Genomic DNA, 27,397 nt, shown 5'->3' with positions numbered 1-27,397 from the left:
AGGAACTAAGTATGCAGTTCTACTGATCCATAACTTCCTTTAGATAGATAGAACATGCTTCTCTTTTCCAGATGCAGTCAGTGTCAGTTGTCAAATGATGTTACAAAGGTAATAGTCATCAAAATGTCAGCAGGGAGATTTCTGAGCAACCCTGAATTACTCCCAGGTCTTTTCCTGGCCATAACCGCTAGGCTCAAGACACGACAATACCATAACAATACGATTTTACACAAAAGCTAACAGGGAGCAGATAAAATAAGAGTTGAATGAATACCTACTGCAGAATTCCTTCCCAGGGCATGTCCCATCTGAGCTGAGCACGTGATAACCAATGTGAGTATGCTGTGGTAGAGGAAGCTGATATCCTAAGCTTTCATATCAGTGTCTGGAGGTGCGTCTTTGTTGCTGTTCCTGAAGCAGGAGCACAGCAGACCCAGGGATGGTCAGGCTCTGGGGCTGGCTTGCGTACCCTGCTGGCAATCAGCAAACTGCCAGTAGTTGGGTACCCTTTGGCAATGTGAAGTTCAAGTGGCACGTCCATCCTCCAAGCTTTTCTTGCTAATGAGGGCCTTTATTTAAGTCGGTTTCTTGGCAAGGCATACTGTGAGAGGGATGAAGTCAAGTTTGTTAAAAGTTACTGTGGAAGAGTAGTAACAGTATTGTTAAAACCAGTGTCTGGGCAATTCCCTCAGTGCCTGTCTTTGCATCCTAATTTCCTCTTGAAGCCTAATTAACAGCATGCCACTATTTACATCCTTATTTGATATCTGCAATACATGGAATAGTATCTGCCATTTGACTTGACACACGAGAAGAGCTTTGTATTTTACTGTTTATATTCAAGTTACAAAGAGAGAAGGGGAGAAATAGAAGAAAAGAGGATGTAGGGAACAAGCTGAATTTTGAAATAAATAATTTTCATATTGCATTCATTTCTGCATTTTTTTTCCCCATTCACTTCCACTGTGTTATAAAGTGTAACTTCTCTGAATTTATTTAGGCTCCTTTTGTACACAGATGTTTCTTCTGGAGTATGCTTCAGCAAGCACAGGATTCCTTTGCTGGTGTGTGCCTGTGAGAGAGGAGTTATGAGGTCACTTTGCAAACGTTTTAAAGTCTAAGATCTGATTTCCTTCAGTTTAGCGCGTGTAACTGTGACATGTAAACATGTGTTTATTAATCATCAGAAAACTCATCGTGTCCTTCAATAATTCAGTTTGATTTTTCATCTTATTACCAAACTCTAATACTCACTTTCTTAAGACCATTATATACTGCTATGCTATCTCAGTTTTATTTTACAGACATCTTATCAAATGCTGTTTTCTGTCAAGCAGCCCTTTGTTTTCGGTGCCACTGGGCTGTAGGCAGAATGAGATCATGTTTTTCTTTATCCTTTCTAAGAAATATTTTTCATCTGTCTATTTCCCTGTTTACCTTGTAAAATTTAGTTTGTTGTGTTTCTTGAAGGTTATTTTCATTCACATTTGTGTTAGTTGTAGTTAGTAGTGGCTGAAAGCATACGTTTTGTTATATAATCTTATTTTAAAACATGTTCTAAATGTGAATTTGTGGTATAGTATAATTTTTAAAAGAGCAAATATATTTCAAAATCTGTAGTGAATTGTTAAAGATTCTTTTAAACATTAGAACCATGTGCTTTTCATATCATAATTTGAGTTCATAAGGTATTATTGAAACTGTTGGTAGCAAGAAGATATGATTTTACCTTCTTTGGCTCAAAGTTTGAGCTATTTAACCTGTCTCTTCACTTTTACTGTCTGAAAAGAAAATTAATATTCTTCTGAGAGCGACAATAAAATATTTGCAGAAATTTGTATATGTACATTTTTATTTATAAAGATACATGTGTAACAAATATGACTGCTTTCAGTAATTCATTTTCTTCAGGCATTGTTTTGTGCATCTTGAAGACATAAAATAGAATTAATGTAAGCATTTGTAGGAATTTCATTTCAGCAATTTAGAGCACTTGTGAAAGACGTGGATGGAATGCCCCTCAGAGAACAAGTCTATTTTCTGCCTGCAGATGACATTATATGATGTAAATAAATTTTAGGACTGCCAGTAAAATGTACAAGACATCTCATTGCCACTGCAATGTTACCAAAAGCAGCATTCTTGCTGGGTACATGGCAGGTTTGTAGCCCCTGACTTACTGCTTGTTGGGGTGATGGATAATGTGCATCTGCTGCTCAGCCCCCGCTCAGCAGGACAGCCTGAGCCTCGGCTATCAATCTGTCCTCAGCCTCTCATGCAGTTTGTCAAAGACTGAGGCCTGCAGTAGAAACTGATTACAGAAAATTCTTTTTCTGGCCCACATAAAAGCAGTAGTAATTGAGCAGGTTCTTCTTGGTGGTGCTTAAAAGTTGTGCTTCAAGTGTTAGTCGTGTGTCAATACTACAGTCGTGTGTTTATGACCAAACGAGATTGGTATATGGGCATTAAAAGTTAATTACTGTAAAATAACAATAATTCTGGGACTTTAAGTATCATGAGATTTTCTCTTCAAATATTTATAAGGTAACAAAGATGTTTAAGCATACTACAAATTTGCAAATGTGGAATTTGAAACAGATGGAACAAGTATTTAGCTTTTCCCTCCAGAGGCATCATGGGCAACAAATGCATTGAGTGAACAACATGGTTAAAAGCATTAGGAAATAGCATTAGGAAGAAATATTAAATGAACACCAAGCATTCTTTATCTTAGATAAGCCAAAGCACCATTTTTCAGTCTTAAAAAAAAGCATGTAATATATGGAAATTTTGCAGCCAGCTTCAGTCTCTTTTGCCTACAGTGATAAATTCAGAGAGGACTGTCAAGATGCATGTTTTTGGCATAACTGTATGGTACAGTTCTTCTCATCTAAGATGTGCCTTTTCCTGTGTGTCCTATCATTCACTGAGAAATGTTTAAAATCAGAGTCTCGTCATTAAATATTGTGTTTGTTGTATTCATGAAGAGATGAACAACTCATTAAGAAAAGTAGTCATAAAATGTTTGAAATCACTGACCACTCTCCATATAGTGCTGTTAAATATTTTTTTCTGTTAGGAACTTGTCCTTGTGCTTGTGTAAAACCTTGCCATTAGATACAACAATACTGTTAAGCTGTTTCAGTAAGGGAGTTTAGGCAATGGGATCAGCTGGCAGGAGGTTTTGATTTCCAAAGACCTGGATTTTTTGTTTCCCTGGGTCAGTCTTGTCCATGTCAGACGTGCAGCAGTTGCCATACCCCAAAGCCAGCTGGGGGTACTCAGTTCCCCTCAGTGACACAGATCCTGGGCAGCAGGAGCAGCGTGCTGCAGCAGGACCCAGTGGTGCAAGGTGTTCATTTCTGAGACTGAGTCATCGCAGTGGCAACCTCAGACTTTAACGTGCAACATGGCATAAATCAGACAGGGGATTTTGAATGTATCTGTTACAGCACTCCACACATACATCAAATGGTGCTAGCTGTAATAACTACGCTGGAAATTAATTAAATCAAATGAAATCAAAATGTATAAAAGCATAATTTTGTTTTGTGCTCAAGAAAAAAACTATATTCTTTATTATCTAATAATTTTAATAAAATTTAAATCACATGGGACACATTTAGCTCCTCTTCAGAGAATTCTGTTGAAATTGATTTGACTGTTTTTTTTAAATCTTAAAGGAAGTCATTTGTTACTTTGTTTCAATGGTTATAGTCCTTTGGTAATTTATTCTTGATTATTCGTGTGTGATGATTGCATCTGTTCAGCTCAGCTGTTGAGTTACATATTAGGAGTGCTGTGTACTGTTGTGACTGTGACTTTGGACTTGAACGGAACGGGTTAACAGCACTGAATGTCTGAGTTAAAAAAAAGCCTTTAAGTCTTCCCTTCTTTTTCTATTTCCTCAACACACCCGTTTTAGAATTTTCTTTTGCTATTCTATGGTAAGTAAGGACAGTCACATGTCTGGAAGGGCAGCAGGGCACAATGAATGCTTCGCTAATTGTTGTGGGAATTGACTTTACTGAGGAAACAAACTGTACAGTTGGAAGTCTCCTGCCTGGCTGGAGTTTGCAGCATCCTGAAGGAGGATAGAGAGAAAAAGTGATGACTTCTGGGCTGCAGGCCTAGTGCCTGGGGGGACACTAACTGTTGCCTCCAGTGAGGCAGTCCTACAAAGATGGGGATAAGGCATATCTGAGTACTGAGGCAGAGAGCTCTGGTGGTATCAGGATCATTCCTGGGATCCCCACTGAAAGTTGTTGCATTCCAGAGACATTTGAGCTTTGCAGGAGAATCTACTTCTGCTCAAGATGTTATAAGTTGCGTCAAAAGGAACCGAAAGTGATCCTAAAAATCAGTATTTCTAAAATAACAAATATTTCTGAAAGTGTAAAAAAACCAAAGAATGCGATGCCAAATACTTCTAAGGAAGCTTTCAAATCTAGTTTATGCAACTACAATTCGATATTTTGTGGGAAGTTTTTATTCACCAAATCCCCTGCCAAGTAATTACAAAGTCAAGATACAAGAAGACAGCAATGGTGGTTGTAATGTTATGTTGAAGTTATTATGCTTACATAGAATATTCATTGTGTGTAGATATATGTATATGCACCTTATATCAGCATGCGATTTATAGAATGTTGAGGTTTAAAAACTTGGTGATAGAATGTGAGTCAGGGATATTCACGACTAACTACTCAGAGATGGCTGCTGCTTCTTGTGCTAGCACTGCAATTAGGGAAGATCCTTGAGCTGATGTTCCATTCCTAACAGAATTATAGAATGGGTTAGGTTGCAAAGAACCTTAAAGCCCACGCAGCCCCCACCAGCTCAGCTGCCCAGGGCCCATCCAGCCTGGCCTTGAGCACCTCCAGGGATGGGGCACCACAGCTCTCTGGGCAGCTGTGCCAGTGCCTAACATCTAAAGTTCAGTTCCTGTTTCACATTGTTCTGTGTATGAATGTTTTGTACTCTAATGTTTTAAGAGAACACCGTAAGAATTGTGATTAAAACTGTAGTAATCCACTGAGCCTGTGTTAACATCATCTGAATTTCAACTTACTTGAAATAACTGGTACTGGTAATGACACTTTTAGAATACAAGCTTGAATATTGTTTCTGTAAAACGGGGATTAAAATAAACTTCAAATATGTTATTTTCTTTGTATGTGATTTGACTGTGTACAGTTATCTGCACAAGCTGTAAAAATATTTGTCCTACATAGGTCTAATAGTAGGGACAGGCACTGAAATGCACAGTATTAAGTTTATGTAATATTTATAGTTTTTAGCTTTCAAAATAAGAACTGAGGTGTTAAATACATAACTAGTGCTTCACAATGACATGTTTACATACTTCGTAGCATGTGAACCTGATCCTTAACTAAATTATGTAAATACCTAGTTGTCTGTGTTTGGTCTCTTGTTGCATTTGAAGTTGTACTGATTAGGAGCTGTTTATACATGCCACATATTAAAGAAAGTGTGTTGGGTTGTTTTTTTTTGTTGTTGTTGTATTTTTGTTTTGTTTATCTGATAGATCATGACATTGGGAATTATTAAGATTTAGAAAAATTATTCCAAATTCTATTATTCATTTCTTGTCAAGAAAAGCAATATATTTCTACATTAGTAATGCATTACTGTGAATATATTTGCTATTAGATTTGTTTTCCTATTTGAATGATTTTAATTGGTATTTTCTAAGAGTCTTATATTAACAAGAGACAAATCAGTGTTTGTCAGAATTCAGAAACCATGAGTCATTCAGTACTCAAGGGAAGTGTGTTTCATATCCAATATGCCAGCATGGTAATTCTGTGTGGTAGTGAAAAGTGCTTGTAGGAGGTTTGAAGCATATAATAGTATTTTTTCACCAACGCAAAATATACATGTATTTCTTACTTAAAGCATCCTAAAATAATTTGGATGAACTGGTCTAATTCTTTATTCTGTCACTCAGATTTGCCTCACTTGGTATCTTTGCTGCCTTTTTATGTCAGTTCCTGATAGGGAGGATCCTGTTAATTCTTTCTGTAAGCTACTTGAAGTCTTTAACCCTACAAATACAAATATACAGCTTACGAGATATTGTTTTCCCCTGTTGTACTTGGTTCAGCATTTGTAGTTTGCTAGATGAAGCTCAGTTTGTTAAAAACTGTTTAACATTTCTGTCCATACTGCTAGTGTGGAGTAACAAACAAGCATCTGTTGCAGTGTTTCAGTGAAATTTCTGTTTACATCCACTGGTCCTGAGTAAAAGATGAAGACGACTAGTGGAAGAATAAACCACTTGTTCCACACTGTCTAAATGAAGAGCTAGAGTTGGTTCTGTTCTGTCAGAAAGCAGACCATCAGCCCTGGTCACAGAATCACAGAATCACATTGTCTTATTGCATTCGCATGTATTCCTTGAGTAGATGCAGTATGGCACAAATGCACTCCCGCATGGCTCAAATGGCTCATGTTCCAAAATCGTAAGATGGTGTCTCTTTACTACTATGCTTTGTATTTAATTGACAAACAGCTGTGTACAGGTGAACGGCAATTTGCAGAAGGAGGAGGAAGGCAAATTAAAACCAAAGATTCCCACTTGGTAAAAGGAAATCCCACCAGGAGCGCGCTCGAGCACAAGAGGAGGTTGCCCAGAGAGGCCAGTGTCTGTCCAGTGATTTTAGTGGTACTTGTTTTAATCCTACTTTTAGCAATAATGCTAAATGGATTTATACATAGCAAAGTTAGAATGTTGATTTAAGTTTTTTATAAAAAATCCATTTTTTTTACTAGGTCTATTTAATGTAGCCTTCTCAGTTGTCAAGTAACATATTTATTGTGGCTGCCTACTATGTCTAGCATCTTAATTTAGAAAAAACTGCTGAACTGATACTCAGATTCTTTGTTTGTTTGTTTGTTTGTTTTGTTTTTCCGTGGAGGAAATTGTGTGCTGTACAAACTAGAGAAAGTAGCCCGTTATTGAATTGACTGCTGTGTATTAGCCATGTGCGCAGATGGAGCTGTGCACCGTTCAGTAATTGTATTGGATCAAGAGAGTATAATTTCCCTACAGGTGTGACTAATCTGAATAAGCTTTTAAGGGAAAGATCTGTATTTTAAACACAGCATGCATTTCTGAAGTTGCTATTTACAGAAACCATTATAGACTTTTTGGCATGGTTTGCTTGTTCCAAGTGTCTGTGATTTCAGCTTGTTACAATAAGTGAGTAAGAAAGGGATTGTCATCTTGGCAGGAAGAAAGTTTCTACATTAGAGACACACAGGGAAAATTCCAGATTTTCTAAAGCAACTGGATTGTTATAGAGATGATTGGGGGAAGATTAGATTCCAAACTTTGATGGGTTGGCTTTAACAAATCTTTAATGCTTAATAAGTTAACTGATTTACAGTAACTACAGTGAAGGGAATCGGTAATGAAAATAAATGAATAAATAAACACGAGGAAAAAAAAAAAAAATATTTCTCCATAATTTTTAGATTCCAAGGCAGAAGCTGGTGGCAGTTGGCAACAGTTTTGGTGCAGTGAAGTGGGCTGTGCCTAGTGATCCAGCTGCTGAGATGAAGCAAATCTGTGCAAATCTAGTGCATTCCTCCCACAGCAACCACTCATCTCTTGTTTAGCTTGTAGCTTTGCCAGGAGGTGATCTGCCACACCATGCTCTGGTCAGCAGAGGCTTTCAGCTGGGGATGAACTTGCAGCATGTTCTGCTGATGTGGCTAAGCACAGACCCTGACTCACAGAATCATGGAATCGCAGCGTACCTCAAGCTGGAGCCCACAAGGCCAATCAAGTCTAAGCCCTGGCTCCACACTAGACCACCCAAAATTCAAACTATGTTTCTGAAAGCATTAGCCAAATGGTTTTTGAAATCTGGCAGCCTCAATGAATGTATGACTTCTAATTACTCTTGTGATCCCCACTGTCCACTTATAGCCTGCTTGATGCAGGACTCTCCTTTTCCAAAAGATTTCATTCACTCAACTCATGAGAGTTGAGTGAGACTGGTAGTAGTCATGTTTCTGTCCCTTCAAGGCTGCCAGGAGGGCAGTATACGATGGGAGGTCTTCTGGTTGGGCATGGAGGCTGCCTAAATGTGATAGCTTCAAATGAAGTGAAGAGGTGAATTCAGCTGTTAGTTTGGAAGGGCAGAGACTAGCTGCAAGACTGGCAGTGGCTGTTGCCATCTGTAGTTGTAATTAAATAATACGAATGCCTCTTAACATTGAGATATGTTGATGTGTATAGGAATGATGCTGAAAGTGTAAAGCCTTATTTTTGTGCATTAAAAAAAAAGAAAGGATGAATCCATACTTCTGTCCCGGTCACTCCAGCATGCCTTTGTGTAAGCCAAAAGCCATGTGCAGCTCTGTGAGCTCTCAGAGCTTCTAGCAGCTGCTTCTAGATGTGTGCACTGCAACTCTGACTGGTAGCATGCAAGTCGTTCAATTTTTTGCACACTGATAATTTTAATCTACCTTATTTATACAGGAATCCTTAGGATAAGAATTATTTTCTGTTAGGTGCATGCACTTCGCCTTGTAGAAAGTGTTGATACCTCAGATAGATAGATGTTGGCTGTGAGTCTGTATATTTTTGGGAAACGTCAACTTGGAGAATGATATAGCCTTACAGTTTGTTCCAGTCAGACCAATGGAACATGTTGAGTATAGCAAAAACTCACTTAAGCCATCTTGCTCCTTATCCCTAGTGCCTGAGTTTTAATTTCAACATAGCCCATTTTAATCACTGCATCGTCAGACATGCACAGACTACCTGCAGAGACTTGCCTGCACTTTCTTGGGTTTAGTTACTTCAGGATGTCAGGAAGTCCTGACTTCCAAAGCTCTGTGATTCTGTGATCTTCCAAATTGCAGCTTTACATTTGGGAGGAGAGAAAATGTGTTTCGATGGTTTTGTTCTGTATGTTTATTTTTGCAGCCCTTTGGAAGGTTTTCCTGCTGTAATGACAGTAAAACTTATCAATTATTGGAAGAGTTCCAAGAGCTTTATTCATTTGCATTTGGCTTAGACACACATAGATTAACTTTGCCCAGACCTTTAGATGTGCCAGAGCCCAACATGGAATGTGAGGAGTGTGGTGAGGACTGGATGGGTGAGGAGCAAAAGAGGTGGTCCTGCACAAAGCCTGAAGTTAGTACTATGGAATGTTGTCGTGTGTTTTATTGTGCTTTATGTCTCCTGTGGTGGCAGTATTCAGGATGCATGTGTGCTTGTACAGAACGAGGCATTTTTGGGGAGATCTGGTTCTTTGTCTATGAAGCCAGAGTAAAAAAGAGAATTATTATTCCTGAAAGGTAGAAAAATTGTGTTCATAGAAGAAAATGTGGATAGTAATGATACATATAAATTTTTGTTATCATCAATACAATAGTAAAAGGGTGGAAAATTATTTTAAGAAGGAAATGAAGGTGAAGATACCCTTTGTAGGGAGAGTCTAATGCTGTGTGACTCAAGTGTCTCATAGTCCCAAAGTCTGGATTGCATGTAATGTTTCTTCTGATTTTTCTCTGGTAAAATCAGTTCTGAAAAGGCACGAGTTGAGTCAAGCTACATATTTGGTTTAGGGGCACAGTGTCTGATATTGGGATTGTACTACCTGTGCAAGGCCTGCCCATACAGCCAGGAGCCATTTAAGGTGGTCAGGGCTGTGGGTGATCATCAGAGAGGAGTTCCCAGATTTACACTGAATACGCAAAAGCTGAGGGGAAAATTGTGATTCATGAGTAATTCTGGTTCATGTTAAAGCGATAAAAATAGCTGCTGGACATCTTAATTTAAAAACTAGAAAGTAAAGGTATCCAATCTGGAGTATTCTTAATGTCCACTTTTCTTTTTAGAGCTATCTGAGCTACTCTCTTCTGCTCAGGATAAATATATATAATCCAAAGAGATAACTGAAAAGATTCAGCTGTCAAAACTTCATGTTGTGTAAACATAAGCTTTTTTGGGAAATAGTGTCATTCCTATTATGTTTGTCTTCTCTGCTCTGCCAAAACATGTTCCTGGAAGTTTTCATTTTCTGATTTTAGGCAAGATGCAAGAAGTGGAAGTAAAATACTGGGAAACCCTTTTATATGTTGCAGTTATATGTATTACATCATTCATTACAATTCATCTCAGCATCATAGAATCTTTCAAGTTGGAAAGGAACTTTAAAGATCATATAGTTCAACTCCCATGCAGTGAACAGGGACATCTACAGCTAGATCAGGTTGCTCAGTGCCCTGTCCAGCCTGACCTTGAATGTCTCCAGGGATGGGGAATCCACCTTTCTGGGCAATCTGTTCCAGTGCCTCACCGCCCTTTTTGTAAAAAACTTCTTCCTTATATTCAGTCTAAATCTCCCCTCTCTTAGTTTGAAACCATTTCCCCTTCTCCTATTACAATAGACCCTGCTAAAGAGTCCCTTCTTTCTTATAGCCTCCCCTTAGATACTGAAAGGCTCAGCTCTCCCTGGAGCCTTCCCCAGGTTGAACAGACCCAGCTTTCTCAGCCTGTCCTTATGGGAGAGGTGTTCCAGCCCTGGGATTATATTGGTGGCCCTCCCCTGGACATGCTCTAGCAGGCCCAGAATTCTCCTGTACTGTGGACTCCACATTTGGACACAGTACTCCAGGTGAGTCTCACCAGCACAGAGTAGAGGGGCAGGATCAACTCCCTCGACCTTCTGACCATGCTGTGTTTGATTCAGCCCAGAATAGGGTTGGCTTTCTGGGCTGTGAAGGTACATTTCTGGCTCCTGTCCAGTTTCCTATTTACCAGCACCTTGAAATCATTTGTGGCAGGGCTGTGATCCATCCTTTCATCCCCATCTCAGTAATAGGGGTTACCATGACCCAGGTGCAAGACATTACTCTTGGATTTGTTGAACCCCAGGAGGTTCACTGGGGCCCACTGCTCAAGTTTATCTGGGTCCCTCTGGATGGCATTCTGTCCCTTAGGTGTATCAACCTCACCCCACAGCTTGGTGTCATCAGCAAACTTGCTGAGGTGCATTCAACCCCACTATCAATGTCTTTGATGTAGATATTAAAGAGTATTGGTTCCAGCACTGAGATGCCACTCATCACTGATCTCCATCTGGACACTGAATCATTGACCACCACTCTCTGAGTACAAACTTGCAACCAGTTCTTCATCCATCAAACAGTCCACTCATCACATCCATATATTTCTAACTTGGGGAGAAGGATGCTGTGGGGGACAATGTCCAAGGTCTTACTGATATGCAGATAGATGACATCAGTGGTTCTTCCCGTGTCCACTTACACAGTTACATTATCATAAAAAGCGACAAGATTGATCGAGCAGGACCTGCCCTTGGTGAAGCTGTGCTGGTTATCCCATACCACTTCTCTGTCTCCATGCCTTAGCACAGCTTCCAGGAGGATGTGCTGCATGATCTCCTCTGACGCTAAGATGAGGCTGACATCGGTAATCCCTAGGGTGATCTTGTTCTGTCCTTCTTAAAAATGGGTGCTACATCACCTTTTTTCCAGTAACCAGGGTCTTCATTTGAGCACTATGACACTTCAAATATCATTGAGAGTAGCTTAATGACTACATCAGCTAGTTCCCTCAAGATTCTGTGATGAATCTCATTGGAACCCATAGATGTATGGATGTTCAAGCTCCTCAGGCTGTTGCGAACCTCATCTTTGCTTACAGCAGGAGGAGCAATGCTCATCCAGTTCCCACCTTCTGAACCATTCACTCAGGGGCTGTGTGTAGAGCAGTCACTGGTGAAGACTGAAGCAAAACATTGTCGAATACCTCAGCCTTCTCCTTGCCTACTGTTACTAGCTTGCCTTTGTTTCTCACTAGGGAGGGTACACTCTCTTGGGCTTTCCTTTTCCTGCTGATGTAGCTGTAGAAGCCTTTCTTACTCTTCTTTGCACCCCTTGCAAGTCCAGTTTCAGTTGGCCTTCCTGACCCCATGCCTGCACAGCATAGCATATACTTCTTTCAGCTTACCTGTCCCTGCTTCCACTGCCTGTGCATTTTCTTCTTGCTGTCCAGTTTAACCAGCAAGTCCCAGTTCAGCCATGCTGGTCTCTGGCCTTCCTTTCCTGACTTCCTGCACCATGAGATAAAGAGATAAAGTGCTCTTGTATCCTAAGGAAAGCTTCCTTCAAGATCTGCCATCTCCCTGCCAATTTCTTGTCCCTGAGGGCAGATTCCCAGGGCGTTCTGTTGACTAACCCCTTCAGGAGCTGGAAATTGACTTTCCTAAAATTAAGCTTCCAAGATTCCACAATCGCTTTAGTTGTTCAATAAAATGTAACATAACAGACCAGTGAGCACATATGCATTAAGTTTTATGCAAAGAAGTTAACATTATTTAAACTCTATCCATATGCTGTTACCAGCATGTTGTGGACATGGATTTTCCCATCGTGTACATTGGCGGAAATAGAGTGATTCCAATTTCTGCAAATGCTGTATATTGAATAGATACGCTTTGTGTTTAACTTTTCAGATCCAGAATGCGAATGATGTGCTCATAGCACCACTGGAGAAGTTCCGTAAAGAACAAATAGGAGCAGCAAAAGTAAGTGGTTGTTGAAATAATTCTTTTTCATTTCCTGTTTATTTATGAATAAATTTTGAAAGCTGGATTGAAAGCAGGCATATGTATTCAAATGCATTTTATGCCATCCTCATAATCTCTAGTAAGTTAGATGGAATTAGTTACTTCAGAGAAGGAGGTAATTGAGATTTGGAGTTAAAGACTGAGCACATGTAAAAGGTTCAGCTTTTTTGTGAATACTGCACATTCTTACCATCTGAAGTTGCATTTCTTTTTTGATGTCTGCATTTGGGTTACGCTGCATCTTGAGTATCACAGAAGCGCACGAGGATTCAAACATTTACCATGGCTGCAGTGACTCTGCAGTGGATGTTGTGTGACAACCAAGAGAAATCTCTGTGCTGTAGGCATACTGTTTGCATCTGACTTCCTTCTGCACCTCACGCAACTGATGCGGCGTGGTGACTGCTATCTGTATATTGCCCAGAGATTTTGCCCTGGTGAAAGTGCTGCAGTTGGTGATTTGAGCCAATTCTTACATGTGTGTTAGTGTGCTGACTGCCTCTGTGAGGGTAGTCAGAAAATCAGACATTACTGGGGAAAATGATGTCTAAATTAACTTAGACTGGAAGAGCTATTTTCAGTCTGATCCTGGATTTTTAAGTGTTTTCCTGTGACCACGTTGATCACGGAGGTGCATAAAGTCTGTGATAGTCAATTAGAGATACAGCTAAAGCCTTTCATTCTGTCTACACAAATATGCTAGTTCTGAAGCATTTTGGATCACTCATAAAATTTTATGGGAAGCTTTCCATCTGTAAGCTTAAAGGGAAATCTTTGATACTGTAGCTCAGGTTGTGTCTGTGCTGTGCTAAAGCAGCCTCAGAGGGAGAGCATAGATGTTGGAGAGATTGGGACTTATGCTTTTTGTACTGCTGATACTGCTGATGGGAATGTGTGGAAAACAGATGAAACTGCTTCCACACAGGAACTAAGTAAATGTTGGAGATGAATTTTTGCAGTGAACCTGAGGTCATCTTTCTCTGAAATTGATGGGTATTAACTTCTCACTTGATATGTTTTTGTGTACAACAGCATTCTTTTCTTGTCCCACCCTGCTGCTGTAAGATGCAGGGGTGGGAGTTTGTTTTCTGTGCTGCACAAATCAAAATGTAATCACAGCACAGAACTATTTTTAGTTCTCAGGAGGCTATAGTTATTCAGGTCTTTGTGCTGCCATTTCATTTTGTATTTCTACAGCTTAAGGGATATCATTCTTCTCTGCTGAGAACTCTGTTTGAAGCTTAACCTGCTGTGCTGTTGCTGGTCCCGGTACATCAGAAAGAAGATCTGTAGGCAGATCATATAATGCAGAAATATATATAAGACAATTCTGTCTCCTTAGATTGTATCACTCCGGAGATATCAGAATATTTTAATGGTCTAATTGAAGATGACTCCTTTGTTTTTTGAATCAGCAGTTGTTCAACGTTAGTTCCAGAGCACTGCTGAACACACCAAGCCCTCTCTATTCAGTTTATCACAAGGGCTAATTTCTCCTCGCTATATCCACTCCAGGAAAAGGATGGACATGTAACCATTTTATAATATTTGGGGAAACAGTTTGATTTGTCAGTGGTCACACAACAGTGTGCTGAATGTGTGCAGGGGATCTGGGATCTGCTACTCTCTCTCTTTCCCATGCCTAATGCATTTTATTATGAAATGCTATGTGTGCACTGTAGGATATTGACTTAACTGTAAGAGGTCCCATATAGAGACCTCTTACAGCTCACTGTTTTATAAAATGTCAAACTATTTGCATTCACTGCTCATGGAACTCAATTTTCAAGTTAAAAAGTGAGAGATTCAGGCCACCCATAAATAGAATCATTAAGGTTGGAAAAGTCTGCTAGGATCGTATAATCTAACCGTCAGTCCATCACCAGCATGCTTACTAAATCATGTCCCTCAGCTCCACTCCCTCTGCATTTCTTGAACGCCTCTGTGGATGATGACTCCACCGTTCCCCTGGGCAGCCTGTTTCAATGCATTACCAGTTTTTCAGAGGAGAAATTTTTGCTTATATTCAACCTGAACCTCCCTTGGCTCAACCTGAAGTCATTATCCCTCGTCAGTTTCATATCTCAGTTTCATACATATCCCTCTGAACTGACTTTATAGAAAAATAGAAATTTCTCCAAAGAAATAGAAACATGCAATATAGAAGTAACAAGACCAGTTTGAAATATAGGAGATATTTAGGTATTTTTTTGAAATTCGTTTTTAGTGAAATAGAGAACACAATCAGAGTACTTACCTCTGTTGCTGTTCACTTGGTTAAAGCCTTGAGAATTAATGAACTTGTGTAGATACAGGACGACTTTAGGCTGCCATTTATGTATCTGCAGTTGTGAAGGCTTGTGCAGAGATTCAACTCTTTGAAGTCCTCTGGCGTGATTTGACTTGATAGCAAACAAGAAACTTGAATGTGTTTTTGTTATTTGGATTTCTACACCAGGTTTCACAGAACACTAAGAATGTCATTTTTTATTTGAGATCTTCTGCAAATGCATCTTCTCTAAACACGTGTTACTTTCTGTTCTATAATACCATGTTTGAGCTTGCTTTTTCCCGCTATTAACTTAAAACAGTGTAGAATTGTACAGTGAAACACAAATACACTTCTATTTCTTTGCCATCTCTCTCCTCTTTAAAAAACCCCAGCATTAAATCTTTTATGAGTAGCGAATTCAGAAGTAATTTGCATTGTACCACTTCATGGACTGACGTTTTAGAGATTTGGCACAGAACAATAGGATTAATTCTATCCAACTTTGAAATGGAATTTCAGCAGTTAGAGATGCAAGCAGTTGGTCTTCATAATCAGCCTTCCATTTTAAGAGCATATTTTATAAGCAATAGTTGCATTATTTATTTTTCTTCTAACTGAGCTTTGAAATTATTCATTTCTGTACTTTGTTAAGCTGTGTTTCACAACTTCTTCTAAAGCAAAGAATTGTTAGCTATCATACTAAAATGTGTAATAGGCAATGTTGCTAGGTATCAGTTTCATGTTTTGGTAAAGGGAATGTGAGGAGATGGAGTGCTTTAGAAGAAGACTTTCTCAGCTTTTTTCTTTCTGAAATACTAGGCAAGGCTCAGCTGGAGAGAAAAACAAGCTGTTCTCCCTTGCTGCCCCACCACATACGTGCACACACAAAAGATATTAAATAATGACATTTTTCGTTAAGATGATCACCACGTTATAATAATAAAAAAATAACTTTGGAAGATTTTGCTACTGTAAATGTCATGTTTAATATGAAGAATGAAAATCTTATATTCTTTTTTTCAAAACTACAACAAGTTTAGGTGAAACATATGATTGCAGAAATCAGAGAATATGGAGGATAAAATATATCCTGTTGACATTACAAAGCTATACTTCAAATACAAGGACAACATAAACTTAGAGTACAAAGTTCAAGTGTTTTAGAATCTACAAGAATAGCATTAAAGACCAATTATTCATGCACACTTCAAAAAGCTGAAGGTACACAGCAAATCTGGGAAGCGCTTCCTGTTAAACATTGGTACTTATAATCAAACTAACAATATACAAATCTGCATTACTTGCTCTTCTGGATTTATACTACTTGCTCCTCTGTTTTTATTGCACATATTTCAGTTCTTCCTTTTCTGTACACACTCAGTTTAAGTAGAGCTGAGTTGTCTCCAGAGACTACACAAACGCGGCTTTGCATTGGATAGCCTGTTGATTTACTCCATCTGAGCATGAAAAAAAAAATGACCTCTGCAATTATTGTACAAATCCTAGCAAAAGCCCGGTGAGCTAACTGGGAAAAGATTTCAAGCATGAAGCACTTGGCCTTTTTTGGTAAATGTGGTCTGCAAGTCCCCAGCTGGTAACGGTGGTGAGATCATTGTGTGATGGGCTGTGTGCAATAAAGCCAAACTTTCATGGCTCTTTTTATTCATCCAGTACAGTATTTAGCAATATTTCTTCCTATGTTTGTTGACCTTCAGAGTAACTTAAATCAGATCAAAGGAAACAGAAGCAATTTTGTTTTTAAGACTTAAAAGAAGCATTTTGTTTCTTCATAACAGTTCCATCTGTTTGTTTCATAAAGTTATTTATTTTGGCCCAAAGGGTTATTTTTTTTTATTATTATTTACTTTCATTCATTCATTCATTCAAAGCTGTGAATTCCTTTCTACTTGGGAAACAAGTCCATGTTTGTTGCTGGATTAATTTTCTTGCATCTGTGTTTGCCTCTGTGCTCCCATGATGTAGGTGTGCAGCCACTGCTTGTTACTTGTATGGTCTCAAAGCTGAGGAGCATAACATAAAAGATACATATATATTTAAGCTCGTCAAAGAGCTCTGAAAACAGAGTTCTAGCTAAAGATCTGAGTTATGCCAGAATGACCATTCAGTGAACTGTTTTCCTTGATACCTAATCAAATGATAGCAATTGTTGGAAGTCCCAGCGCCCCTTTCACAGTGAAAAACAAATGACCTTGCTCCAGCGGGTAAGGCAGAATGTGTTTCATTACAAGCTGCATCTGCATCTGCGGCTCATGATCTGGTGCTTGTGTCCCCTAGTTTTGGAGCATTTTACTGTCAATCAGAACTGGAGAGGGAAGGAGGCTGGGGAGGAAGCAGGAACAGCCCAGGCCAGGAGGACTGATGGCCAACTGTTTAGAGTTCAAATGCAACTCAGATTTCCAAAAATGTGCCAGAGTTACCTGATATCCTTTTTGATAAAGTAACTGATTCTGCAGGCAAGGAAATTGAGTGGATTAAACCTCTCTCCGTTTCAGCAGGACACTTAAAGCACACTGCCTGAGACAATTTAGCTTTGATAGGGATTAGTATAAGAAACATGATATGTGAAAGGAACTGGCTAATTGAGGAAAGGCAGTGAGTCTTGTTTGTGGGGAAGACTGTCTGGTGAGAATGAAGTTACTAATTAGAAGATCCCAAGGGACAACTTGAGAGAGGGCTTTTGTTTTACTTTCAGTAATGGCCATGTACCAAATCCAGTTGTGCTTGGGGTTGCTTTGAGTCTGGGGTATTGCCAAAATAAAGGAGAACTACCAGATTGAGAACAAAGTGGAAGATGAGATCAGTCAGCAAGAGGAACTGAGGATGCTAAATGGTTGCAGCATGCAACAAGTTTTCTTAGAATGCATTCAGTAGAATTCATTTTCTCTTAAAAATATTAAAAATTTTCTCTTAAAAAGTGTGACTGGTTGACCAAAAACAATTTCTGAAGGTGTACTTTTTTATTTTTTCACTTAAAAAAAATTCTGATTTCCAACCAGAAGCAGACAGATTTAAATTTGGGAAAAATAAATTTCCTATTAACTATAGCAGGTTGATTTAATTTCACATATTCTGCCATAGCATTTACAAATTAAGACTTAAAATAAATGTATTAATCAGTGAAGTTAAGGAAATATGCAGTGTGTTTTAACTTGCAAAAAGAATAACTGATTTAAAAAATGTATGATCAGTAAAACAAAACTAGAAAATAAGAGTTATGAGGAATAGTTGAGTAAATTGAGGCTGTTTATCCTGGAGAAGGGAAGGCTGAGGGGAGACCTCATCATTTTCTACAATTACCTGAAAGAAGATTATGGTGAGATGAGAGTTGTTCTCTTCTTTTTGGTGAAAAGTGATAGAATGTGAGGAAATGACCTCAAGTTGCCACAAGGGAAGTTTAGATTGGATATCAGGAAGAATTTTTTCACAGAAGGGGTGGTCAAGCATTGGAACAGGATGCCCAGGGAAGTAGTAGAGTCCCCATCCCTGGAAGTGTGTAATGGATGTTTTTGCCCTGGCAGTAAGGTACATGGTTTAGTGATGTGACTTGATAGTTCAAGTTGATGATTGGACTTGATGACCTTGAAGATCTTTTCCAACATAGATAATTCTATAATTCTGTTTATGATTTCATGAAAAAAAGTAAATGTAGGTAGCCTACATCACCCCTTCTTTTGAAAGATAGCAAGAGAACATAAACACGTAAGCAAATATGCAAGTTTTCTAATTAAATTAAGGCAGTTTCCTTGCTAATTTAAATCAGCCCACAATAATCAGTGTCACATTGAAGGATTCAGGGAGGTTGCATCCTGACCCCACACAGCTGCTAAAATCCTGTTGCACTCCTCCTGTGCAGCGATTAAGAGTACAAGCAAAGGCATCTTTTACTGCCTCCAGACTTAATTTCCAGTTCACAGGAGAACCAAACCCCTTAATCAGTGCTTAGATGCAGGAAGGATTTGGCAAATGTTTTCAATTAAAAAATAAAATAAAATGTTCTCGATCTCAGTAGGATATTTTGGCTAGGCTCATCTGTTATGTCCTTTCTTCCCTTGCTCCTAGCTGGGAAGTGTGCGCAGTAGGGAGGGATGACATTCTACACCTCTTAAGGTTAAGGAGGAAAAACAGGTCTCAAGTTTGGATTGCAAATGAGAGCCCTCAAGAGTCCTGAGGAAAGTGTAAAGGAAGTGTCCTCTTGTCCATGTCCTACTGCCCATGGCCTGGAGCAGGACAGGACTCAATTAATCTGTTGATCTAATTCTGTAATAAACTGTGGGGTTTTTTGCAGCAATCTTAGGGAGAATGAAGATTTCTTTTTTCACTTCCTTCTGTGGATTTTTAAGGATAATAGCATAAAGATACTTCTATTATGTTTGGGCATTAGACAGATGAAGTAGAGTCTATGGATCATTGCTGCACACATATGGTAGAATAATGTTTCACGTTCTAAATGGAAACTCATTTTATTGATACACTTGGGTGTGTTGCCATGGATTTCCCTCCATGCTGCATGTTTTTCTGTTGTTTTTTATTTTCCAGGGTTTTGTTCTCTCTGTGGAGTAGGATCTGCAGAGCTCTGGGCATTCGCAAACATGCAGTCTCTTACTATTTGTAGCAATTCCTCTCTTCACACAGTGAATATAAAATAGATACACTCCAAAGTGTAATAGTAATAGCGGCTGGAAAAGTGGGCATAATTATCTGAGTCTTAAATGTCTATTGATGGAGATATGGGAGGTCCAACGAATCTTTCTGCCAGATAAAATAGCTTTATTATTTTGAATCTTGGAATCATAGCGTCTGTCTCTCAATGAGTACTTTTCCCAGTTTGTAATCATAGCAGGGATTGTTCCAACCCAAGGGCAACACCTTGCGTTTGGCCTTGTTGAATCACATTAGATTCACATGGACCCACTTCTCGAGCTTGTCCAGGTCCCCTTGGGTGGCATCCCTTCCTTCAACTGTGTCAACTGTACTACTCAGCTTAGTGTCATCAGCAAACTTGCTGATGATGCACTCAGTCCCACAATGCAGATCATTGATAACCACCACAGAACAATTTGTGCCTGTCAAGCTGGCCAAGAGAGGGTCGCTCCAGATGGATGCTGAGGTGAAGAGATTGTCCCTCCCTGCAAAATAAGCTGAGCACACTGGCCGAATTTAACTTTGGCGCTGGGGAGGGTTGGCTTTTCCCCCCGAAGTGAGAGTTTGTGTTTCTTTATCAGTGTTGCAAGAGAGTCTCAAAATAGCTGCTTTTAAAACAAAACAAAATCACTTTTGACATTAACCCCAGACTGTTTCCTTTTTTTTTTTTTTTTTTTTTTTCCATAATTTTCTCATAACACGTCTCTGGTTCTCCTCAGATAAGAGCTGCGTTCACGTCGCAGTGACGTGGTGTCATGGGAAGGCAAGCAGGGTTGAATGTGCGCTGCTTCCTGAAGGTCAGGGATGTTGGCAGATCACTTGACACAAACATGAGAAATCCCAAAGAGTATTTAAAAACAGAAATAACTACTTCAGAAAAATATATTTTTATCTTCTGCTGTTAAAGTAAAGCAATATGTGACGTTGTAAAGTAATCTTTCATAATCCATTTATCTGTGTAACACTGCATTCTTTGCTGTCTTTTTGAAGGTGAAATGGTCTCTTTATACTTTTTCTAGATTAAAGGCAATACAAGTGCGTCAAGGCACTTTGTTTGTGTGGTAATCTAGCATGCCAAGTAAGGCAAGAAGAACTAGAGATTGACACAGCATTGGATGATAGGGTTGTATGATGACTGAACTTGAAGGGCTGATGTCTAGCTGTTTACACCTTGCTGAAGCAGGGAGGTTTCACCTTGCTTAGACCTGTGTTAAAGTGGTAAGTCAGAACAAAATTGGAGCTGCCTGTTCCTTGGGATTGAGACCAGATCCCTTGAGTATTGGCCACTGTAAATTTATTCTTTTCCTCTTTCCCTCACATTTGTGGCACTTCAAGCCAGTGAGCTTATCTGAGTTGAATTTTCTGTGTATGTGAATGAAGCAGAAACAAAAAAGGTGATGTATGATTTTAATGACTCTTGGAAACTCTTTATGTTCCATATCTGAACTGGATGATGAGAAAGAAAATGCTACTGCTTTCTACTTGGGCAGAGATCCCCTTTCAGGTCTGATCTTGTAAGCATTTATGGCAACAGCTTTCTTTGAGTAGGTGCCATTTTGAATATTCCAGATCAGAAAATGCATTATTACTGATTGTTTTTTATTTCTGAAGATTAATATGTCTCAAATCTAAGCTGGCTTCTTTCCTTCTTATCACGGAAGTTGTATTGTTTGGTGTAATTTCTAATCAGCATATATAGTGGTATTGATTTCTTTAAAAATAACTGTATTCCTTATAACACTAACAGCTTATACCATACAATTTTTTATAAAGTGTACAGAGTTACTTCAAGTTTTTTTTTTTCTGAATTCCTAAACAGCTTTGGTAACTTTAAAATCATGTAAGGTCACTAGCTTTTGGCTAGGAATGGGAGACCCTCTTGCTGTTACACTAAAGCATTTTCAACTTCAGAAAAGTGTTTTAAACACGCTTAAGAGTTTTAAAAATGACTTTCTGCTGTTCCAGGAGTCTTTGTACAGCATTCAGTAACATACTGAATAATAGTATGATACTCCACCAAAATGCTTTCTAGTTAGTAGACAGTAAAAACAATAAAACTGGATTACGTGTGTAGACTTACCAGTCCTGCTGTTTGGGCAGGAATTTAACAGATTCCCAGACATCTAGCAACTACTTCTGGAATAGATAAACGCCAAATAAACTCACGGCAAATCTGCAGCTTAATAATAGGGAGTCTAACGTGTCCTGCTTTGCGACCTGCCAGCATTGGCAGGTTTGCATGTCTTTTGACAGCAGTACTGGGAACTTAGAATATTGTTTTTCCATTTCAAGAGACATCTTTCTGGGGAGAAACAAATAGCTTCTTATAAACACAAGGCCAACTGCTTGTATTTGCTCACTTAATCATAGCTGCTTCATAGTTTCAAAAGAATTACAGATTTCATCAAACTAGTGAAATTTTTCTTCTTTTTTTCTTCTTTTAGTTTCACCATAAGGACATTCTGTATGCACACATCTGGTATAATTAGAGTATTACAAAATGTCTGTAAGATTCTCCACTTCCAGAAAAAAACTTTGAAAACTACCTGACAGTTGGATCTGTCTTTACAGAAGACAGCACAAAAGGAAAATCTTCTTCAGAACTTCATGAACCTGAAAATTAATTATCTCTTGCAGGGTTATTCAGTGTTTTGCATGGATGTGAGCTCCATCCTAAGCTTAGATTAGTTTTGGACTGTTTAAAATACATTGGTAGTTCTATGCATCTCGTACCTGATATGAAATGAGGTTATTTTTTAAACTGCCGGTTTTTAATAGCTATCTTAGTAGCTTTAGTGCTTCTTCTGAACACTCCTGTATTTCCCGTTTATTGCTGTATTATTTTTCACAGTGGCAATATGTTATTTTCATTACAATTATTTGTTTCTTACACACCATATTGCTTTCTGCATTTTCATAGTTTGCATGTGGTTATTTTTCAGTAAAGACTTGATCGAAAGATTTATAGTTTCTGGATAATTTAATTTTTTACATGATGAAATTGGCTTCAGTTTGAAAGATTTTTCAGTAGCAGTTAGGAGTAACGTAAGTCAAGACTTATGGTTGTGTTAACCCTATTTCATATTATAAAGAAATTGCTTCTTTATGATGTGGTTTTGTTTCACTTCATACTATCTGCAAATACGTACGTGGAAGTCCTGTAACCTTGTAGCTTTCTCTGAGCCTTGGAGAAGACCTGCACCCTCGTTCTAGTTGTGAAGAAGAGCAGGAGGGAAAAAGTTTTGAGTTCCCTTTTTACTACTACTTTTGGCCTTATGTTGGCTTTCTGAATATTCTCATAGCAAACCAAAATCTATTTCAAAAAGAAATCCTACCACTGGGCATCTATCCAAATGCAGTTTGTGTTCTTAGATAATTACTATTTTATTTAAAAAACACCATACAACTTTCATCGTCCATGAACTTTCTAAGGAAGACCTAAGACAATAGAAAATAAAGATAATATAATTTTCTTCTCATACATTTAAGACTTGAACCTCACATCCCCATGAAATCCATACGATCTAAACTTCTATCAAACTTTTGAAGGTTTGTTTTACTTCAGTTTGCATTCCATCGTTCTTCTTTTTTTTGCCTTGTTTACAATGAAGAGATGATCCCCAGAATCCCCAACTCCAACCAAATACCAGTAGCTTCGTAGTAAGACACTGAATTTTTCTTTGTAAGGCAATGAAAAAACAGATTTGAAGTCTAATATCCAAGCAGCAAGCCATCCCCAGTGTTCCATATTATTGACCTTTTTGTAGTTCTTGTCAAAAAGAAAAGGAACAAGGCTTTACTGAATTGAGCTGAACTCATTATGGCTTCAGTTTGTTTCACTGGCAAATCTATCAATTCTGTCTACTGATGACACTGCTGCACTGTTTCCTGCAGTTTCTGTATCATGACTTGAGATGCTGAGTAGCATGGACCAACTGGGGGTAGGAAAAGAAAAAAAAAATGTTACATCTGTGTTTCATGTTTGCTTGTTTTCTAGCTAAGCAAGAGATGCTCACTGAGTTTTTTTCTCCAAATGGTTTCTTTGTGATGTTTTCTCCTTTCATTTCTTTTTTTTTTTATCCTTTAAAATCAACTCTTACAAAATACATTTATTTAATGGTTACACAAAGACACTGCTATTGAAAATGAGCCAGAACAAAATGTGCAGGGTTTCTTTACAGTTTAAATATTCACATTCTAAAGCTAACTGGGACAAAGACAGTAAAAATACTTTATCTGGGAACAAATGTAAGATTAACCAGGATATGCTAGCACAAAAACCATTGCAACTAGAATAAATTGAAAGAAAAGGCAAGGATGGCAACAGCTTTATGAAAAATAGGGACGAATAGTTTCTGTAACAATGTTAGTGATAAATACAAAAGTTTTGACACAATACTGGACACAGAGTAATGGCAAACTTAGTCTGTTAAAAAAAAAGAAATTTGACATTCCCACTGGAAAAGTGAAGTCAAAATATAGTATCTCTTTTCGCTTCACATACAAAAATGCAAGTTGTGGTTAAAATTTGTGGAAATAATGCCAGTGATTAGTTGTATGCCTAGACTGCTTACAGCATGGGATCCAAATCTTTCTGAATACAAGAAGCAAACAGGACTCAATTGAATCACCTTATTGATAATTTACGTCTGATCTTTTCACATCTGTAGATTTTTGTAAAGTAAGAGTGATTGAAGAATGTCTCTTGAGTTAGACTTCTAACTGGAAAATTTACAGTTGAGCAAAATTTATTTCATGAAAGATAATTTTCACCTTTTGGAGATTGTTTGATCATTTTCCAAATGAAGCTATCCTGGAAATCTAAGGAGAAAGTAAAAACAAGAAGTAAATCTGAATCCAGCAGTGTACAACTTGGCTCTGTCAAGGGAATATTGGATGTTAGTGAAACTTCCTCACGTGTTAGAAGCTGAACTTCCAGTTCAGTGACTGGTTAAGGGCTTTCCTAATAGCGTTTGGAAATTTGAGGCACTTAGAGCTATACATATATAGCCAAGACAGACATATACAGTGCTTAGAGTCTGCAGAACTTGAAACAGTTTTTAATTTGTCTTTTTTTGTGTATCTTTATTATTTTTAATAGCACCCTCTGAATTATCTAGAATTATCTGAATTGTCTAAGTCTATTTTATAATATATATTTTAGCTAACATCTTCTCCAAAAAGATCACTACATTTTCAGGTCAGAGATGTACTACAAGGATTACTAGCAGGAAGGGTGCACAAGGAAGAAAGGCAGCGAGAGGCAAGGTGCTGAGGTCACCAGCAGCATTTCCACAATGGCCACATACATTATGTTTTGTGTTATGGGTGGTGCTGGCCTTTGCAAAAACAAGATAGCTTGAGCTTGCTTCTCCTGCCACTCTTTGCTCCTTGAAGTTTGATCCAAGATGGGATCTGCACACAGGGGCAGTCCTCTATCTCCCTAAACTTCAAGGCAGTAGCTTCCCATGGAAACTCACTTCATAAACCTCCTGGATTGCAGAAAAGCAGGACTGCTAGTCTCACAAGCATAGACAGGAGGGACCAGGACTCCAGTGACTCATTTGGGAAGCTGCTCTGTGTAATGGAGTATTTTGAGAGTTGAAAAATGAGAGGCTGGAGCTGGAAGGAGATAAACTTCTGACTTCACAAGCCTGTGTGCTTGTGAGTCACTGACTGTGTGAGGAGAGAGTTCTCTTGGAATGAGCTGAAGTTTTCTTCTCTTCCAGAAAATGAATCACCTGCTTCTGAGTCTGTTGTTTTTTTTTTTTTTTAATATTTATGAAATAGTTTTCAGAGACTTTGGTTCATTAAAATGTGTTTTTTTTATTGGTATGTAGGAGTCATAAGGGATCTCACTTGGTGTCATCAGCAAACTTGCTGAGGGTGCATTTGACCCCACTGTCGATGTCACTGATGGAGATACTAAAGAGTGTCGATCCCAGCAGTGATCCCTGTGGGACACTACTGTCACTAATCTCCATCCAGACACTGAGCCATTGACTGTCACTCTCCAAACTCAAACCAGTTCTCCCGCATCAACCTCCCTGTCTTCTGTGTACCTTAGTATAACTTCAGGGAGGATCTGCTCCATGATCTTTCCTGGCACAGAGGTGAGACTGACGGGCCAGTAGTTATCAAGGTCATCCTTTTTACCCTTCTTAAAAATGAGTGCAATGTTGCCTTTTTTCCAGTCAGCCTTCAATCCTGATGTCACCAATCAGTTCATTTGCATTGGTGAGCAACAGGCCAATATTCAGCCCCCGTGGTGGGGCCACCTATTACTTGACTCAGAAAGTTATCCTCAGTGCATTCCAGGAGCCTCTGGACTGCCTACAGCTTGCCATGCTACTTTTCCAGCAGTTGTCTGGTGGTTTTAGGCTCCCAGCAGGATGAGCGCTTTCAGTCGAGATGCCTCCAGTAGTTGGAGGTAGAAGGCTTCCAACAACAGGCTCCACTTAATCAGATGGCCTGTAGTAGACAGTGATCACAGGGCTACCTTTGCTGCCTCGGTCTCTGACTCTACCAATAGGCTTTTCACTTGCTCATGATTATTCCTTAGGGACAGCTTTTTGCATTCTATTCGTTTCCTGCTGTAGATAGCAATATTCCCTCCCTTCCATCCCTTCCTGTCCCCCAGCTTGTAGCCATTGCTAGCCATGCTCCAATCATGAAAATCATTCCACTAGGTTTCAGTGATGACAACTGTATTGTGGGTTTCTAGTTGCACAGTAGCTTCCAGGTCCTCCTGTTTGTTTCCCAAGTTGCATGCATTGTAGAGATACTTCAGCTGGGCAGCTGGTCTTGTCACTTCCTTGAAAGATAACTCCTTAATTCCTTTTAAGTATTTCCCTTGTTATTCTCCATTGCCTTCTCCTAATGCCCCAGCAATCTCTGCCTCATCATCATGGGATTTTGCATGTGCTGCAGCGTTACCAGTGCTTCTCAAGGAAGCAGATCCTTCAAGGCCCCTGCTAGCACACTGTCCCTCTTATCTAGTCATGCCATACCACACCTTATCATGGGAAGGCTCGCCATCCCCCCTTCCGTCTCCCTTCAGACTTAGTTTAAAGCCCTCCCAAAGAGCTCCGCTAACTTTCCCCCAAGAACCCTTCTTCCTTTTTGAGAAAGGCAAACCCCATCCGATGCCACAAACCCAGGCTAAAGAACAAAGTTCTGGGATGGCAACAGCCACAAAGCCAGGTATTTAAAAATAAGATCCTTTGATTTGTTTGCATGTCCTTATCTAATACAAGAGGCAGAGAAGATAAGATGATCTGTGTTTCTGTGATTCAGTTCCTTCAGCCATCATTCCAAAGCCCTGAAGTATTTTTTGATAGGCCTTGATCCATATGTTGCATCTCTCCCTATATAGAAAAGCAGTAAGGGGTTGTGGTCTGTTGACCATACCAGGCTAGGTAGTTTCCTCATCCAAGCCCCAGGAAGACAGCAGACTTCTCTAAGGAGAGGATCTGTAGGGTCTGTTCTCTGTAGGGAAGTATCACCTACAACCAATATCCATCTCCTCTTTTTCAATGATGTAGTCTTCATGCTGGGGGAAGGCTTTTCATGGTTTGATTTCATTAGTTAGTTACTGTTTCACTTCAGATGGCGCCTTTTCGCCTGTGCCACTTGGATTTAGAGAATAGAATCACTAATTTTTAGTTCAGCACCCAAACACCATTGTCTCAGAAGATAGCAGGCAACTTATTGCAGCTGTTCTTCAAAAGATGCATATCTGTGTTCTGTGATCAACTGAGCGTGGTGTCTGTTGGTGACCGAAGAAGCTTTGAGGTTACTTTTGCTTGATTGTGAGAGCCTGAGA

The 27,397-nt window shown here is 39.0% G+C and overlaps 1 protein-coding gene across 1 annotated transcript in view; it reads left to right on the top strand.

Annotated features, from left to right (window-relative positions):
• The window catches only part of ARHGAP42 (Rho GTPase activating protein 42), a 156,533-nt gene that overhangs the window by 69,791 nt on the left and 59,345 nt on the right, over positions 1-27,397 (top strand). The window contains exon 4 of the mRNA XM_042838774.1: positions 12,525-12,596. Coding sequence (XP_042694708.1) covers positions 12,525-12,596 — 72 coding nt within the window. The remainder of the gene's footprint in view (positions 1-12,524; positions 12,597-27,397) is intronic.

The sequence above is a fragment of the Centrocercus urophasianus genome, unplaced genomic scaffold (genome assembly GCF_019232065.1).
Source record: "Centrocercus urophasianus isolate 14NV4802_14NV808 unplaced genomic scaffold, USGS_Curo_1.0 seq_9, whole genome shotgun sequence".
Lineage (NCBI taxonomy): Eukaryota > Metazoa > Chordata > Aves > Galliformes > Phasianidae > Centrocercus > Centrocercus urophasianus.
The sequence above is the reverse complement of the archived record's forward strand: the minus strand, read 5'-3'. Positions and strand labels throughout refer to the sequence as shown.